This window comes from Ruditapes philippinarum, unplaced genomic scaffold (genome assembly GCF_026571515.1).
Source record: "Ruditapes philippinarum isolate M1 unplaced genomic scaffold, ASM2657151v2 ctg2757_1_1_1_1, whole genome shotgun sequence".
NCBI lineage: Eukaryota > Metazoa > Mollusca > Bivalvia > Venerida > Veneridae > Ruditapes > Ruditapes philippinarum.
The window spans coordinates 74535-94351 of NW_026865709.1; the positions used below are offsets into that span (position 1 = coordinate 74535).

General features: G+C 31.6%; 3 protein-coding genes across 4 annotated transcripts; 2 read left to right on the forward strand and 1 right to left on the reverse strand.

The window, feature by feature from the left end:
- Window positions 1-2504: 2504 nt before the first annotated feature.
- LOC132730041 (heat shock 70 kDa protein 12A-like) lies at window positions 2505-8501 on the forward strand. Of its 2 annotated transcripts, none has more exons than XM_060715889.1 (5): window positions 2505-2523; window positions 4345-4670; window positions 5879-6097; window positions 6410-6566; window positions 7121-8501. In XM_060715889.1, exons 2-5 carry the CDS (start codon window positions 4350-4352, stop codon window positions 8164-8166), a joined length of 1743 nt encoding a protein of 580 aa, XP_060571872.1. In that variant the 5' UTR covers window positions 2505-2523; window positions 4345-4349; the 3' UTR covers window positions 8167-8501. The 2 variants fall into 2 exon arrangements, with proteins under 2 accessions (XP_060571872.1, XP_060571871.1); XM_060715888.1 differs by lacking the exon at window positions 2505-2523 and adding an exon at window positions 2762-2930.
- Window positions 8502-9605: 1104 nt separating this feature from the next.
- On the reverse strand, window positions 9606-17892 carry LOC132730042 (uncharacterized). Its single transcript, XM_060715890.1, has 7 exons — window positions 17804-17892; window positions 16700-17199; window positions 16366-16564; window positions 15873-15953; window positions 12905-12994; window positions 12561-12665; window positions 9606-12380 (listed from the first exon to the last, which is right to left on the reverse strand). The coding sequence occupies exons 2-7, from the start codon at window positions 17005-17007 to the stop codon at window positions 11928-11930; spliced, it is 1236 nt and encodes a 411-aa protein (XP_060571873.1). The 5' UTR covers window positions 17008-17199; window positions 17804-17892; the 3' UTR covers window positions 9606-11927.
- Window positions 13193-15280, forward strand: LOC132730043 (adhesive plaque matrix protein-like). The gene is made up of 4 exons (XM_060715891.1): window positions 13193-13204; window positions 14122-14266; window positions 14506-14548; window positions 15067-15280. The coding sequence occupies exons 1-4, from the start codon at window positions 13193-13195 to the stop codon at window positions 15278-15280; spliced, it is 414 nt and encodes a 137-aa protein (XP_060571874.1).
- Window positions 17893-19817: the final 1925 nt, after the last annotated feature.

A 19817-nucleotide genomic window follows, 5' to 3' on the forward strand; every position in this document is an offset into this window, starting at 1 on the left:
TCCCATCACATACTCGCATACAATATTGTATGATCCAAAGGCTTTGAATATCACTTCTCATGATTTCGTTTGATAGGTTATATGTTTGTGTTACATTATATCACATCTGTCATGAGTTCGTTTGACAGGTTATATGTTCGCGTTATATTATATCACATCTGTCATGAGTTCGTTTGACAGGTTATATTATATGTTCGGGTTATATTATAGCACATCTGTCATGATTTCGTTTGACAGGTGATATGTTCGAGTTACATTATATCACATTTGTCCTGATTTCGTTTGACAGGTTACATGTTCGGTTTATATTATATCACATCTGTCATGATTTCGTTTGACAGGTTATATGTTCGAGTTATATTATAGCACATCTGTCATGATTTCGTTTGACAGGTGATATGTTCGAGTTACATTATATCACATTTGTCCTGATTTCGTTTGACAGGTTACATGTTCGGTTTATATTATATCACATCTGTCATGAGTTCGTTTGACAGGTTATATTATATGTTCGAGTTGTATTATAGCACATCTGTCATGATTTCGTTTGACAGGTGATATGTTCGAGTTACATTATATCACATTTGTCCTGATTTCGTTTGACAGGTTATATGTTCGAGTTACATTATAGCACATCTGTCCTGATTTCGTTTGACAGGTTATATGTTCGAGTTATATTATATCACATTTGTCATGATTTCGTTTGACAGGTTATATGTTCGAGTTATATTATATCACATTTGTCATGATTTCGTTTGACAGGTTATATGTTCGAGTTATATTATATCACATTTGTCGTGATTTCGTTTGACAGGTTACATGTTCGAGTTATATTATATCACATCTGTCATGATTTCGTTTGACAGGTTACATGTTCGAGTTATATTATATCACATTTGTCATGATTTCGTTTGACAGGTTACATGTTCGGTTTATATTATATCACATCTGTCATGAGTTCGTTTGACAGGTTATATTATATGTTCGAGTTATATTATAGCACATTTGTCATGATTTCGTTTGACAGGTTATATGTTCGAGTTGTATTATAGCACATCTGTCCTGATTTCGTTTGACAGGTTATATGTTCGGGTTATATCATATCAAATCTGTCATGATTTCGTTTGACAGGTTATATGTTCGGGTTATATCATATCACATCTGTCATGATTTCGTTTGACATGTTATATGTTCGAGTTATATTATATCACATCTGTCATGATTTCGTTTGACAGGTTATATGTTCGGGTTATATCATATCACATCTGTCCTGATTTCGTTTGACAGGTTATATGTTCGAGTTATATCATATCACATCTGTCCTGATTTCGTTTGACAGGTTATATGTTCGGGTTATATCATATCACATCTGTCATGATTTCGTTTGACAGGTTATATGTTCGAGTTATATTATATCACATCTGTCCTGATTTCGTTTGACAGGTAATATGTTCGCGTTATATTATAGCACATCTTTCCTGATTTCGTTTGACAGGTTATATGTTCGAGTTACATTATATCACATCTGTCCTGATTTCGTTTGACAGGTTATATGTTCGCGTTATATTATAGCACATCTGTCCTGATTTCGTTTGACATGTTATATGTTCGGGTTATATTATGTAAGAACTGTTTATTATTGGTCATATCATTGATGATAACGCCTTACTTATGGTGAACAATAATTGCCCATTTCTCGAATCTGTTTAAATCAATATTAACAAATAGGGATGTCGATAATTGTTACATAAAAGCATACTACTTATCGCCTAAATGTTTCACCACCTAATCAATTATTAATATTTTGTTCATTCAGCGTAGTACTAGTGTGCAGAGACCCTGTTTCGATTTTTTTAAATAACTGACTTTATTTCTTTTGAAAATCATACAGACAATGCTACTCGAGAACATTCAGCTTTACATACATTCGCATGAGACTGAGTTAGGTCAACAGAGTCGGTATTTACGGTGAAAATGACTGACTGACAATAGAAATATTCAAATGAGCCAAATTATTAAAATGCGGCGAACGGAATTCAGACCTTTAAAATAGAATAAAATTAATGTTACTACTAGGTTTGTTAAATGAACGTAAAAATCATAAATTTTCATATATTTTTTGCTCAATCGTTATATGTTTAACTTTCAATTGTTCAAATCAGTAAATTAAATATCCAAAAATGTAGTGTTACGTGACAAACCATGTAAATAAAAAACATACTCAAAACATGTGCACAATTACAGGTTTGAGCTGGAAAACCGAATTTCATATCTATTCACTTTTCGCTGCTCGGATTTTCTATCTATAACCATTTTTATTCTTCTATGATGCAGTAAAAATGCAAAATGTAAAAATTGACTGACTTGCTCAACCTACTTTACCATAATGGTACGACCGAATGAGTGTTCGACTTAAACTTGTTTTATATCTTTAATAGCAATAAAAATGTGTACCCCGACGCATGTTTTCAATCACTGACTGCACGGCTCACTGAATACGTGAATTTATATAACATGTAGAAAGTAAGTTTTTAAAATGTTGATTATGTACACATATTTTTGTCTTACTACAGTCTGCAATGTGTTTGAAGTTTGAGTCAGTTTAAACTAAACATTTTCCTTGACTTAGGAAGCATTATTAGTTTTTAAACGATTTCTGTTTTATAAATCATTAAGGTTTAAATCATGCATCATATACCGTCATTTATTTTGATTTAAGACTGTAAAATACTGTACCATATATTTTCTATAAAGGGAGGCTAATCTTCAAGGCTTGAACTTTAAAAACGAAAGAGGAAGTTAATTGCTGAATATTTTAAGTTCATATTATATTTATATATGTAGGTGACACTGTTAAAGAATTATATCATTGAATGTTGTGACAGCAAATATGTAGGTGTTTCCATGTTATTACATATGTATGTATTAAGGTAAGTGTATTTGATATAAACGTATTATATTGATTTCATACATTTTACTATGATTAATGTGAAGTATATACATTTATTACCTTCAGTTATGATTATGTTATGCTACTATGCTCATATAACAGTATCGAAGCTTGATTTGACCCCCTAGATGTCATGTGTCTCGGCATGTACATGTTGACACATATTAACGCGACATGGTAAGATAATAAAGACACCTTGATAACGTCTGTCTCAAGGCATGTCAAAATATATTTAGTCTGTTATGGAACTCATGAGAATCAAGAAAAGCTATGTAAGCTTATTTCATCTTGACAAGCATAGATAAATATCTGCTTCTTGGAAGATATCACTACGCCTTAACATAAAGGACACCATCGGAAAAACCTTTTCAATATTCGGAAACTAAATCCCTCCCATCAAGCAGAAATCATCCTAAAATAACAATTCGGCTATACTATTTGGCACTTGGGGTTTGAAGCTATCCGATTATGTGGTTCCCAAACTTAAAAGCGCTGCGCATTTTGCACACGGCAAAGCTGGGGCCACATAATCGGATAGCTTCGTTCATAGCCGTCTGGTCCATTGAATTTATCGAAAGATTTTGTAGTTGGAAAAAAACGGCGATAATATTGATGTTTATTTCGGCTGTTGCGTGTTTATATTACCGTTGAAGTTTAAATTGACCATCATCGTGAAGAGTTATATTTCTGTGTCGATGGACTCAAAGGATTATGTGAAAAATATTGGAAATGGAATAAAAATACATGGGTATTATGACGGTAGGGGTTGCGGATTTTTTTCCGGCGAAACATTTTTATCTTGTGTATTATTATAGATGTTGAAATATGATTTTTTTTCAAAACGGCTTATATTAAGTTTTTTGATATATATGATCAGTACATGTGCTGGGATTGACAAATATGCATTTTATTTGGATTTTAAAGGCGTTTTGAGCTCCAAACCCCAAGTGTCTGTGCTATTTGGTAGATACATTAAACGGTCATTTGAATATACAAACTAATTTTGGATATTTGCCCGTTTCTCCAGTGTATTTTGTACAGTCATGCGTTTTCATATAACTAGCCGTTATACCAGTCAGTGCTTACTTAACAACCTTTTATATTATATCATGTTATTATTATATGTTATATTATATTATATCATATCATACCATACCATACCATACCATACCATAACATATCATATCATATCATATCATATCATATCATACCTTACCATACCATACCATACGATATCATATCATATATTATCATATCATGTTATATTATATTATATTATCGCAATAAACTTGTAAATACTAATTTAGTATGTTTCGGATAAACATATTACAACCTAATTTAAAACAAACTAAAATTTAGACGGAATCCGAGAAAATGCTGCTTTTATTTTCCAGGTGCAATGGCCGAGTCTATGTCACAGGATATCAGTACAAATACTCGGTTATTTTTAGCCGCCATAGATTTAGGTACGACATACAGTGGCTGGGCATATTCTACTCGTAATGAGCCTAACAAGGTACATGCAAATCAAGTATGGTTCGCTGGCAGTGCTTCTCTAGGATCGCTTAAAACACCATCATGTGTTCTCCTTACACCAAACAAAGAGTTTAAAAGTTTTGGTTATGAAGCAGAAACAATGTTTGCAACACTCGCAGAAAAGAAACAACATAGCGGATGGTTTTTCTTCCAAAGATTTAAAATGGCATTGTTTGATGACCGAGTAAGTTAAATATTATTGTATAAAGGTTCATTTAATTGTTTAATATGTAAGGGTCATATGATTCAAAATATATCTGTATAAATATATCATATAAGTCGAAATAATTGTGTACTTATAATATGGGTTTTACTGTTATAGTATAAAGACCATGTAAGTCAAAACGTAATTGTTTACAAAGCATTTGAATTATAAATGTATACATATTACATAAATAAAGAAATGTGGATCATACAAATTATACCTGTGTATACATCATGAAGTTACGGTGGCACAAAGGTGACATGTGTGTATTTTTATTTATCTCGTGGCCACAAGATACTATGTCGTGGCCACGAGTTACTAAGTCGTGGCCACGAGATAGCTAAGTCGTGGCCACGAGATACTAAATCGTGGGAACGAGATAGCTAAGTCGAGGCCACGAGATAATTAACTAATCAGAATACACTATATATATTATGAATTTTTTAAACTTAACAACTTACTTTTACATGCAACATTAACCTTTGAAAATACTAAAGATATTCACTTTGAATATGTCTTTAGGATCATATTAGAAAGTCACATTCCAAGGCCCATCAGACATTAATTTTGACTATAGCTCTTTGTTTTGTGATCGATTGGTGGTTTGTTTCGTATTACGGCCGACTAACTAACACGTGAAGATAACTGTTTTTTAGTAACCTCGTGGCCACGAAATTTAAGATACTCCTTGTCCACGACAAAAAGTAAACTTGTTTTTTAGCCAACTTAGCAGGAGATATAACTAAAATTCACACACGTCACCTTTGTGCCACCGTATGAAGTCAAAACGTCAAATACCGATTATGTAAATTAAATGACCTTTGATGATTGTATAAGTCACATTATCATTGTTAATGAAAGATCATACACATATTGGTATTGGCTATGGTTAATGGAATTCAAAAAATCATTGTAAGTGAATCAAGTGAGTCAAAATGTAATAACATAATTATGCGTAATAATTTATTATGTTTGAATATGTTCCTAATAAACGCATAAACATCTAATATTGTGATGACAGTGCATGTATACATGCTTATTGTAGACGGGAAGAATGTCAAATATTAATGATATATCTTTTTCTATTGTACTGATATGATACATACTATATATGAATATTTTATTGTGTAACAAATGAGATAAGTATCTTACACTATTTGCTGTAATACCATTTATTATAATTATAGAAACTGACCCGTTTTACAACAATTGAAGATGTATCAGGAAAGAAAATGCCAGCATTGGTAATATTTGCTCATGCTATAAGATATCTGAAGGAAAGTTTTATGGCAACTGTTCGAAATAGAGTCACCAACGTGAAGGACACAGATGTAAATTACGTCTTGACAGTTCCAGCCATTTGGAATGACATGGCTAAAACTTTTATGCGAGAAGCCGCTAAACAGGTATTGTTGTTGAATGATGGACAAGTAGCTATAGATGATAGTTCTATGGTCAAAAAAACTTTGAAATGATGTACGGTGTAATTCTATGCGTACACAATTGCAATATTACTTGTTTAATACATTATTAGCAAATTCTAACATTCAAATATTATCTAATATCATAATATTTAAATAATTGTTTATATTTAATGTCAGGATCATTTTATGAGTCAACAACGTTTACAATTTTAGGAGTTTTGTGTGTGTGTGTTTTGTGGGGTTGTTTGTTGTTGTTGTTTGTGTTATTTTTTTAACAAACGTTTATCATCACAGGCTGGTATACCTAATAATCAACTAACAATAGCACTCGAACCTGAGGCTGCATCCATCTGGTGCCAAGGAATTCACACAGAGGTTCGCCGTGAACTCGATAATGCCATACTTGGTATTTCTTCCGTTGGTACTAGATACATGATTGTTGATTTAGGAGGTAGATTTTTATACAATTAATGATTAATTAAACATTATAGACATACAATAAAGTAACTGCTAAATTCTCACAGAAATGAAGTACACAGATGGATTTGTGTAAATGATTGGTGATACAAGACTAGTGCTGAACATGCACAGTTCATTTGTCGTTAAAATATATAGTAATTTATATGAATAAATGAGTTGGTATTTCGGCGATAATAACTAATTTAAAACTGTGAATTTGTCGTGAAAATATATAGTAATTTATATTAATAAATGAGTTGGTATTTCGGCGATAATAACTAATTTAAAACTGTGAATTTAAAACTGTCTATTTCTGTGAATAAAAAGGAGACAATTTGGTGAAAAAAGAGCAATTTATTTTTTTCATCTTTAATGTATATAAGAAAAGCGCAATAAGGAAACATATTCAATCAAGTCTGCAATATTTTCGCTATACCATGTTTACCAAGCTTACTGATTCTTTTTTTTTCTTTGCTAGGGGCTTTAACGTAAGAAAGTGCAAAACTTTTGAAAAACCACTAGCAGTAAATGTGTAATTATTTTCAGGTGGAACGGCAGATATAACCGTACATGAAAAAAGACCAAACAACACTCTTTTAGAGATACATAGACCTACCGGTGGTGCTTGGGGAGGAACTGAGGTGGACAAGAATTTCATTCAACTCCTTGAAAATATATTGGGTCCGCACCTTTGGAAAAAATATGAACAAAAGGAAGTTGAAGATATACTAGAAATAAACAGAGATTTTGAAACGAAGAAAAGAAATATAAGGACAATCAATGAAAGACATATTACCATCAAAGCCCCTTCAAGCCTTAAAGAAGCTTATGAACAAAGTGGTAAAAGGTCTCTTTCAGATGTGGAAGTTCAATTTGATAAAAAGATTGAATGGAAAAGAGATAAATTAAAAATCGATTCGGCAATCTTGACGAGATGTTTCGAGGAACCCATAAATAAAGTCATTTTACACATTAAAAGCATTTTGTCAGAAAAAGACATGATAAATGTTACCAAAATCATGCTTGTCGGTGGCTTTGCCGAAAGTCCTTTCGTACAGGAGACGTTTAGAAATACCTTTGTTGATAAGCAGATTATTATCCCACCAGAATGCGGATTGGCCGTTCTGAAGGGAGCTGTTCTGTTTGGACAAAATCCATGTATAGTTACATCAAGAATTGCTCGCTATACATATGGTCTTGAAATTGCTGCTCCATTTAATCAAACCAAGCATTCTTGTAAAAAATTAGTAAATACAGATGCCGGGCCATTATGCCGGGATTTGTTTTGGAAGGCAGTAGGCATTGGTCAAGAAATTGTGAATGGGCATGAAGTGTCAAGAATCGGAAAAGCTGTTGATGATTACCAGCCAAAAATTGTCCTTAAAGTTGTAAAATCAAAGCAACAAGATCCGATATACACTACTGATAGGGACTGTGAAGTAATTGGACAAGTTGAAGTTCCAATGGATTGTACGTTAAAGGCTGATGAGAATGCCGTTGATGAAATATTTATATTTGGTGGGACAGAACTCATATTAAAAACCCGCCACAGGAAAACAGGCTCAATACAAACACTCAGTTTTGATCTTTAATTTCTCTCAAACAAGTGTTATGTTATTAACGTTGCATTTAACTTAAAATTAAGTTGTATTTGAATGGCTACACCATTTGAAAAATGGGTTTATTTACATAGAAGTATTACAATCAATGCAAATTTTGTTAAATAGCTATAACAAGACAACAACCTTCCGGTGTTGCTTTTTTAACATACTAACTATACACTTTACGTGGTTTAGTTTTGAAATAGTGAACAAGTTTCAGTATTTATCAAAATAATCATTGCGTTTATTGATTTTATGATTCTCTACATTTCAATCATAGACATTAATTGCTATCAAGTATTACATTTATGTTGGTTTGCCCACGATCTAATTTTGTTTCGTTTTATTGTCTTGATTTATTATACTTCGTCGAAAAGGCGGCGGTGATGTAGAAATAGTCTCCGTCCGTCTTTCCTTTCGTCCTTCCGTCCGTCCGTCCCACATTTTTTCCGGAGTATATCTCAAAATGTATTAACTTGAAACTTCATAGGTGGATAGATCATATTGAAGAGGTGTGCAGAGCGCAAGAATGATAACTCTACCCTCATAATTTTTGAGTTATTGCCCTTTGTTATTTTTCATACTTAATTTTTCACCTGAGTGGAGCATAACTCAAAAATGTCTTCCGTCCGTCCAACATTTTGTCCGGAGTATATCTCAAAATGTATTAACTTGAAACTTCATAGATGGATAGATCTTATTAAGGAGGAATGCTGTGCGCAAGAATGATAACTCTATCCTTTATAATTTTTGAGTCATTGCCCTTTGTTATTTTCATTCTTTTTGTCCGGAGCTTATCTTAAAATGTGTATGAGGTATCAACTTGAAACTTCATAGGTGGGTAGATCTCATTGAGGAGGAGTGCATCACTCAAGAATGATAACCTTCTGTATTATTTTTCAGTTATTGCCCTTTGATATTCTTCATACTTATTCTTTTGTCTAGAGCACAACTAAAAAAGCCTTTGAGATATCAACATGAAACTTCATATATGGATAAATCTCACTCAGGAGGTGTGCAGAGCATAAAAATGATAACTCTACCTTTCATAATTTTTGAGTTATTGACCTTTGTTATTTTTAATACTTATTTTTTCTTGAGTGGAGCATAACTCAAAAGTCTTTGAGATGTCAACGTGAAACGTCATAGGTGGATAGATCTTATAGAGGAGGAATGCTGTACACAAGAATGATAACTCTACCCTTCATAATGTTTTAGTTATTGCCCATTATTATTTTTCATGCTAATTTTTGTCCAGACAGTAACTCATTTAGTATTTACTATATAAGGTATTCACTTGAACCTCAAAATATAACTTAGTACCCGTCCGTCCGAACTTGAAACTTCATAGGTGGATGGATCTCATTGAAGAGGAGTGCAGCACTCAAGAATGATAACCTACTCTGCATTATTTTTCAGTTATTGCTCTTTGTTATTTTCAGTCATCAGTATTCATATACGTCTCAAATCAGTAATCACTTCAGCCATCAGTTTTTAATACCAAAAGACCTCTTAAAATTGAATTATTCTGCTCTACTTCATATACATTCTTCCAATGAGCAAACACATTCGGCGGGAGATGGCCATGTTAACATGGATCAAGTTATATTTATTCCAAACATGTTAATCATTATCACTGTTGATATTTGCCTTACAAATACACTAGACAATATGTTAGATACTCTTTAAATGCAAACAAGGTTTTGATTAATTTATTTCCTAATAATTCTAAGTAATTATAAATTTGTAAGCCTTAAGATTTCGAAACTACATGTACCGGTATTAATAACTCTCTCCAAATGTTAAGGTCAATATATTGTTAGATATTTGACTTCTTTGACTCAGAGAAATGCAGTGTAAGCATAGAGTAAAAGATTTGATACCATTGTAGCTTCCTAGCTCAGATCGACTTCATGAAAGAGAATATTTGTTTGCTTTGGTGAATATGCTCTGGATCACACTAAGTAAAGACAACATTACAATATTGTCACGAGCACGAAGTTTTCTCACTTTCTCGTATTATACATGTATATAACTTAGTACACAAAAATATTCTCTTTTTATGTCTCATACGATGCAAATAAAGTAGTTGCAACTGTTTTAATTTATATGCAGATGTACATCGGGATAAAGAAAGACGTTCAAAGGTTACCCTAACGTTTCTCAACTAAAGTAATTCAAAGTTATAGTGATTGTCTTAATTGCGATAAAATTTTATCTTCTTTTGTGAGGGTTTGATCTTTGAATCGAGAGTTATGCCATTAAGAAAAAAAAAACGCAAGAAAATTTACTTTATTTTCATATTTAAAGTATCATGCAAATTAATTCACCAGGCAAAACCTGTTATATATCCCGGTTATACAACTTGTTGTTTTATTATTTGGTCTAGTGTAACAGTCGGGTTATATATTAATATTCATACAAATATTTTTACGCTCATCTTTTTTAAAATTTCTGTAGTCAACATTTTATTTGACAAGAATTGATGATATGGACTTAGAAAGCTACTAGTAGTAAGCAAACCCGCAAACAAAAGCAAGTCCATTAATCATTTATCATAATGAATTTTATCCTGTCGCCAGTGTTATTGCCGAGTTTTGTTCTTGTTTATGATGTATTGCAACAAATAAAGGTATTTTAATCAAATACAATCTTGCCAAATTGCCGTAAAGTTTGTGGTGCTGCTTCAAACAAAAACCAACAATAACAGATGTGTTTATACGGTGGTTAACTAAGAACCTTCAATGCAACACGCGAGTGTCATTCCTTGAAAAGCGGTGCAAGGTCCCTTAGGTACTTTAAAAGAATGTGTGTGGCCTGAACGAAAAAACAATGGGCGGAACTAGAGAAAGATCAGATGTAATGAAGCCTGCATATCACAGATAGCTGTCAAAAGGCAAACTAAAAAAACCGGCAACATATCCTAGGGTGATTAAACATTACTCATGTAAGGAATACTGGAACCACCCAATTAGGATAAAGTCAAATATAAATAACTAATAGTATCACCAACACAGGAATAATGCCATGTTGAACAATCTTTAAGAATCAAAAATATAACATATATGGTTTATATGTGGATATCATTGATTAGTTTTACCATGAAGAACTTCGGTTGTCAACTACAACTGTTACAACTATACGGCTTTTTTTATAAAGTTTACATCATTTTATCACTGGATTAACAGTTATCTATTAAAGATACACTAGTGGCGTGGTCGTGTTCCTTTTATTTATACAGGAAAGAATAACATAATTTGACAGAAATGGCTAACCATCTATCAAGAATTTTAAAAATGCACTGATTTGTTAAAATAAATACATGATTGATTAGTAGGGTGGTCTATTTTTGACTGTTTTAAATATAAATATTACCCTTAAATCTGGGGAAAAATACAGGAAAACAAAACAAATATATCATACAAATGTAAACGATTATATGAATACATATACATAATTCAGATGATGCAAAATAGAGTATGCAAGGTTATTACATATGTTTAAATGTGTGAAACATTATTGATTAGTTTTTAAGAGGATTACAATGTAAAATGTATTGTAAATTGTCATCCAATTTACTAACGCTCGCCATATTTTTAGACAATTTTCACTTGCATGTCCCTCTAACTGTATTCTTATTTTGTCTATAACATACCGTTTCTCTTGTTCCCAACAATGTTTGTTTGTTGTTTTTTCTACATTTTTACTTATTTTTAGAGACAGAACTTCTAACGTTTCACGTGTCTTTTGTTCTATGTATCGTTATTTGTTTTGCTAAACTCAGTGTTTACCAAATCAAATCCAATTGGAATGTGACTTGCTTTTCTAAAGACACTAAATCTTTTGGCTGTATTAAAATGACTTTGACCTGGTATGTTTGCAAAATAGAACCCTCCAGATTCATCTTTTTGTGAGTTTCTGTCAATGTTCATTTTCCTTGAATCATTATTCCTTTCACTTTTGCTCAACCGTGAGACATTATCATCTTTAGATTTATCAAACTGCATTTGCTGATTGTCGGATTTTCTTCCGTAGCCCTGTGCTACACCTTTCACCAAAACTGGTCCATTTTTATACAAGAGTAGGGCCGGCCACACAATGTAATCAACAAATGTACCACTGGTGGTATAAGGCTTCAATAAGTTTGTATCAAAGTTACATCCTCTTCTTAACTCATCAGCAAATACAATTGGCGGGTCTTGTATCTATGTAAAAAATATTTTCGTATATTTTCAGCTAATTTGACCATTTTCATATCATATTTGTAGGGATGAATACGTTAAATAAATCAATAAAAGTAAATTTCTGTTGTCAAAATATAAATATTATCTGTTTTATCACTAACGTGTTACATAAAGTTTTATAGTAATGTAATAATAACAAACCGCCATTAGCCAGCATAACTCAATACATTCTTTAGTAAACAAACCAATTTCCAACGCTTTATTTAGGACTCGATCTTCAGAATCTTTAATATGCGAGATATACATCTACAAAAAAGAAATATGTCATAACATTTACAAAGTGATACAACGGTTCAATAAAAACACCATTATTTGATCATTAATAAGATTTTAATACATTTTAGCGCGAACTTAACAAAAACGTAGCACTCAGGAAGCAAAGTTTAAAATTTATAAAAAAATATGTATATTCATATCATATTATTTCTGTATAATTAACAATATTCAGTTTACAGTGATTTCTTAGTGATATTATCAATGATTACCTCATACAAATTCCTCATGGCGTACGATGATAATGCTTTTCTACAGTCTTTTAAAGATTTTGGTGAATCATTTGAACACTTTCTGTGTACCTGGTCAAAATTGAACAAAAATATTTTAAATTGAATGAGATAAAACAATCTGAAGAGTATTATCAGTGACAAATTACACTTGTATCATATAAATCAATTAACTTATTAAATATATTTATATTATATATAAAGACAACATAGAGATTGTAAACTGTGTTGGCTGTTTAATTTCTGTAACATACTCGTATATCAATTAAAATGATGGTTACAGTTTGAGCACAAATTATGAACCCAGTAACAGTTCAAGCAAATATTATAAATCCACAGTTTGAACACATATTATGAACCCAGTAACAGTTTGAGCACATATTATAAATCCACTGTTTAAGCACATATTATGAACCCAGTATCAGTTTGAGCACATATTATGAGCCGAGTAACAGTTCGAGCACATATTATAAATCCACAGTTTGAACAAATATTATGAACCCAGTAACAGTTTGAGCACATATTATAAATTCACAGTTTCAACACATATTATAAACCTAGTAACAGTTCGAGCACATATTATAAACCCAGTAACAGTTCGAGTATATATTATAAACCAAGTAACAGTTCAAGCAATTATTATAAATCCAGTAACAATTGAAACACATACTATAAACCCAGTAACAGTTCGAGCACATACTATAAACCCAGTAACAGTTCGAGCACATATAATAAACCCAGTTACAGTTCAAGCAAATATTATAAATCCACTAACAGTTTGAACACATAATTTAAACCCAGTAACAGTTTGAACACATACTATAAACCAAGTAACAGTTCCAACACATACTATAAACCCAGCACCAGTTTGAACACAAATATTAAACCCAGTAACAGTTCGAGCACATACTATAAACCCAGTAACAGTTCGAGCACATACTATAAACCAAGTAACAGTTCGAGCACATACATAAACCAAGTAACAGTTCGAGCACATACATAAACCAAGTTACAGTTCGAGCACATACTATAAAGCCAGTAACAGTTCGAGCACATATTATAAATCCAGTAACGGTTCGAGCACATAGTATCAACCCAGTAAAAGTTCAAACACATATTATAAACCCAGTTACAGTTCGAGCACATATTATAAACCCAGTAACAGTTCGAACACATATTATAAACCCAGTAACAATTAGAACACATACTATAAATCCCGTAACAGTTCGAGCACATATTATAAACCCAGTAACAGTTCAAGCACATATTATAAACCCAGTAACAGTTCGAGCACATATTATAAACCCAGTAACAATTGGAGCACTTATTATAAACCCAGTTACTGTTTGAACATATTATAAGCCGAGTAACGGTTTGAGCACATATTATAAACCCAGTAACAGTTCAAGCAAATATTAAAAACCAAATAACAGTCCGAGCATTATTATAAGTCCAGTAACAGTTTCAACACATATCATAACCCAGTTACAGTTCGAGAACAAATTATAAACCCAGTAACATTTTGAGCACATATTAGGAACAGAATTACAGTTCGAGTTGTAGTTTGAGCATATATTATAAAGCCGTTAACAGTTCAAGCACATATTACAAACCCAATAACTGTTCGTACACATATTATAAGTCCACTAACAGTTTGAGCTCAAATTATAAACTCAGGAACTGTTCCAACACATATTATAAAACCAGTAACACTTCGTGCATATATTATAAACCCAGTAACATTTCAAGGTCTTGTTATAAACCCAGTAATAGTTCAAGCACATATTATAAACCCCGTAACAGTTCCAACACATATTATAACACCAGTAACACTTCGTGCACATATTATAAACCAAGTAACAGTTCCAACACATGCCATAAACCCAGTAAAAGTTCAAGGTCATGTTATAAACCCAGTAACAGTTCAAACAAATATTATTAACCAAATAATCGAGCACACATTATAACAGTTTGCACACATATTATAACCCCAGAAACTGTTTGAGCATATATTATAAACCTAGTAACAGTTTGAGCACATATTATATATCCAGTAACAGTTTGGGCGCATATTATAACCCCAGTAACTGTTTGAGCATATATTACAAACCTAGTTAACAGTTTGAGCACATATTATGACCCAGTAACTGTTTGAGCATATATTATAAACCTAGTAACAGTTTGAGCACATATTATAAACCCAGTAACAGTTTGAGCACATATTATAAACCCAGTAACAGTTCGAACACAAAGTATAACCCAGTAACTGCTTTGAGCATATATTATAAACCTAGTAACAGTTTGAGCACATATTATAAACCCAGTAACAGTTCGAACACATATTATAACACCAGGTAACTGTGTGAGCATATATTATAAACCTATAACAGTTTGAGCACATAGTATAGCCCTAGTAACTGTTTGAGCATATATTATAAACCTAGTAACAGTTTGAGCACAATATATTATAATCCAGTAACAGTTTGAGCACATATTATACACCCAGTAACAGTTCGAACACATAGTATAACCCCAGTAAACTGTTTGAGCATATTTTTATAAACCTAGTAACAGTTTTGAGCACATATTATATATCCAGTAACAGTTTGGGCGCATATTTATAACCCCAGTAACTGTTTGAGCATATATTAACAAACCTAGTAACAGTTAACACGAGCAATATTGCACGCGTAATGCCTGTGTGAGGTTGTAAATACCTATTTTCCGTATTTACTTGAATAAAACCATTACAATCGTATTACAGCAATATTAGATATTTGTAAGACAATGTGGTCATTTCGATTAAACGGTAAAATTATCTTAAACGTTACGACTGAAAATTCGAAAACTAATCCGTTTAAACGTATGTACCTGTAGGCCCTATTCCACAACAATAAATTATACGTTGGTGTATAAATATTTTGAGCTATCTGTAATACTGCTAATTTACCTGTTTGTATGACAGTTCGAACGCACATTGTAATTGCTGCATCTGTTCCTGTTCTTTGAATTGGCAGAATGTCATGCTATCCTACGTTTAAATTGAAACGGTCTATTACAATCTTTACCACATTATTTTCTTTTTCGGCAATCGAATATAAAATAAAAATTATCGGCACTCTACAAATCACTCCAATCACTTTTCTATTTTCATTGATAACAAACACGTTATCCTTATTACATCTCGTGTACATTAGAAGTAATATACTTTTGTTCATTAATAACAATAAACTTGTGTTGGTAAAACCCCTAACAGAGCAATAAGTCAATATATTATAAAAGCATGTGTAGGTAATTAATTAACGTTCTTCATACTGAATTTAATATATCCATAGAACTTTTGTTTATAATTAAAAAAAACACACATCAATCATTGTTCTATGTTTCGGTAAATATTTTTAACGTTTATATCTTAAATATCATAAAATAACAATATAGCATACCTGAAGTATATATAAAAGGATGTCTATTGTTTTTGTCTCTGAATGACAATATTTATATATGCATTCAAACGCATCTGTCCATTGATTATCATAAAGCTCTGTAAATCTTTCGGCGAGTTTTGTTGGCCGATTTCTATCACTCAAATCGGCAATATTTGGATTGTTGTCTGTCAGCCGTACCCCCATTGCTTTACTTAGCCTTTACCCCATGAATAAATAAATGAAATGGTTATATACTTAATATTAACATAGAGTAAACCATATATTTTAATATAAATAAAGTCGACATAATATTAAAAGTAAATTACATATACAATATGGTTGTTGTGTTTACCTGGTTTTTGTTTCTTCTAGTTCAATCTCTGTATCATGAAGTTTTGAAAGTGTGTGCTGTAACACCTCATTTAATCTACACATTTCTTTGTTTACTTTATGCCTTTGGACGGTATATATATTTCTAGTCGATTTTGTCCCGTTTAACTTTTCGGTTAACTCTTGTATTGTCCGCCCACGTTGAAATAAATTTTTCTCAGTATGTTTCAATTTCTTTTCTAGTGAAAAAATTATTTCATTACTTTCTTTTTCAAAATCTTTCAATCGTTTAGCGTCGGCTCTTATTTGAAGTCTCAGTTCACTCAGCATTTCGTCGGACTTGCTTAATTCGTTGTTACTGATAGGATGTTTCCGATTATAGCAATACTCTTGTGATACATTTTTAAATTTGTCCCTTTCTTTTCGCAAACGATTGTTTTCTATATTGCTTTGTTCCAAACGCTTTTTAAGCAGGGTATTTTCGTGTTCTAGTTTACTTAATTGTTGTTTAATATGTTCAACCTGTTATAGAGACCAAAATAAATTTTATTGATACATTTTATGTGGCTTTTTTATGTTTTATATTTTACTAGAATAGCTTGATAACAACACACAAAGAAGTTAAAGTTATTAATGTTTCTTTAAAAGGAAATTATAATAAATTTATTAAAATATGTAAACATATCTTGCAATTTTACAAACCTGGGTACTTAAAGATTTTCGAACTTAATACAAAATGAATTTAATTGAGGAAAAAAAATGCATATTAAGGAAATAAGTTAAATTGTCATAAAGTCGAATCGTCATAAAGTCAAATTGTGATTAAGTCAGATCGTCATAAAGTCGAATCGTCATAAAAAGTCAAATAGTCATAATATCAGTTCGTGATAAAGTTAAATCGTCATAAAGTCGAATCGTGGTAAAGTCAAATCGTGATTAAGTCAGATCGGTTTAACCCTGTGCTTCTTGCTTTATCCATTTTTAACGTAATTTACATTTATATAGATCTTATGTAATCTAAGAAAATTATTTATTACTGAGAACGCACGTATACTATTTATGATTTTCAAAACTTCAATTTCACAAAATTGACCATGATGTAAAGAGACTGTTGAAAGATGCTTACACGATACTTTTCATTTTGACATTGTTCACGCACTTTGTTTGAAAGTACATCTATATGTTTGAAACATCTACTTAATTCACTTTCTTCTTTAATATCAATAAGACAACAATTAAAATGATAACTCAAAAACATGGTTAAATCCCGTTCAATTCCATTTTCAGCTTCAATCACTCATCATCGATTATATTTACCTGAAAAAGAGGAATTTTTAATTATTTTCTATAGCCTCTATGAAACAAAGTACTGTGAGTATGTGAAGATTGTATATTTATATTGATGAAAGTCAACAATTAAATGATTAAAATTGACCTTATATTGACACATTTAATTTCATTATAGGTTTCCCGGCATGTGTTTTTTTTTTCTAAAGCATTTGTGTAATAAACAGCATATCGTCTGTGTCAGGTAATGTCGTCTATTTATGTCTTTCTTCTATTATTTCGTGCACCTTTGTAATAAGTATTACTGATAAATTGAAGCGAAAAGCTTCAGTTACTGCTTCTTCCTTCTTTCTATTTTGAAATAAATAAATCATATGTATTATTGCAACTTTGTAACTTGTCAAATAAATATAATGATTAAAGCACGGTTGTTTTTGATTTGCAAACATATTGAAAAAAGTTTTACTTACAAAACTATGTTATGCCTCGCGTTGTTTTGTTTATTTAAACTACACAAAACTGTCCTGTATTTATGTTTGTTTATCAAGATATCATATTTACCGTTTTGCAACTCTATATACACACTGTGGTTCACGATTGAGTGAAAATGAAAACAATTAGAGGCATAGTTCGGACGCAAACTATGATCACAGTTGTTCGGCTAAACAATGCAAAAACTTAAAACCATTAGACGAATCACGAATTTACTCTAGTTCAACCCTGCGTGTATCACTTTAACCCATAAACTTAGGCGAGCTCTACGCGCCCGTATTCATGCCTATTAACTGATTATTAACTGTCTAATATTTGAACTATCAAGAAATTAACTTATGAAAACATTTTATTGACTTGAAAGCGTCAAATATACATATTCATATTGAATATATGGTTTAAAAAAATATAAAATAACATCTCACAAACAACTTAAATTCATAAGAGTATAGAAACATTAAGTTTTTGACAGATAAGATGTTAGATGTGCCATATTACGTTATATTCTACAGTAGACTATTCGGTTTCTCGAATTTCTTAGGAATTTTACTTCGAGATAAGCGGAATTCGAGTAACTCGGTCCTTCTGCCCTGATATGATCATTCCTTGAGGTTAATACTTAACTGAATGTCTGAACCTTTACGTCTATTAATGATATCGGGTGTGCTGCATGTGAATCATTTATTAATACTTTATAAAATTATGATCAGCACTAACATCTAGCAAATGTTCATATCAAGCAGGCACGATAAGTATCGATCGAAAACGCACTCAATCGCATAAATAAAGAAATAAAACAATATCTTACTATCTTACAAACCTAGAAAAAAATATAATTTAACCATTGGATGAAAACGGATATAGTCATTCTCGTGAACCGGAAGTAAACAGTAATGCACATTATTATATTGCATGATGACTTTGATACCATGTCGGCATTTTTGTTTTATTAATAGTTACTACAACATTTGAAAAGAAAAACGTGTTTGTTTAAAAGTTTGATTGTCGAAATAAAAAATTTCTTTCATCAGTAATCCCAGTAAGTCAACATTTGACGTAAAGTGAGTTACAATAATCATTTAGATTAAGGAGGAATTTTGACGTGTTTTGCGTTAAGCGAATTATTGTTATTGAGAGTCAGTGAAAAGAAAATAATGATGAATTTCGATTTTATACTAATTAAAAATTTATCATGTCTATAGTTGGTACATGAATTAGAATTCCACAGTTAGTCGGTGTTTTTTCCACGATACGTTGTTTGTGTTTTCACTGTGGTTAATGGATTGAAACAAGTATGAAAATATATTGATGTAAAATATTGCTCCGTGTTTTATAAATATTTTAAGGGAACCGATTTAAAC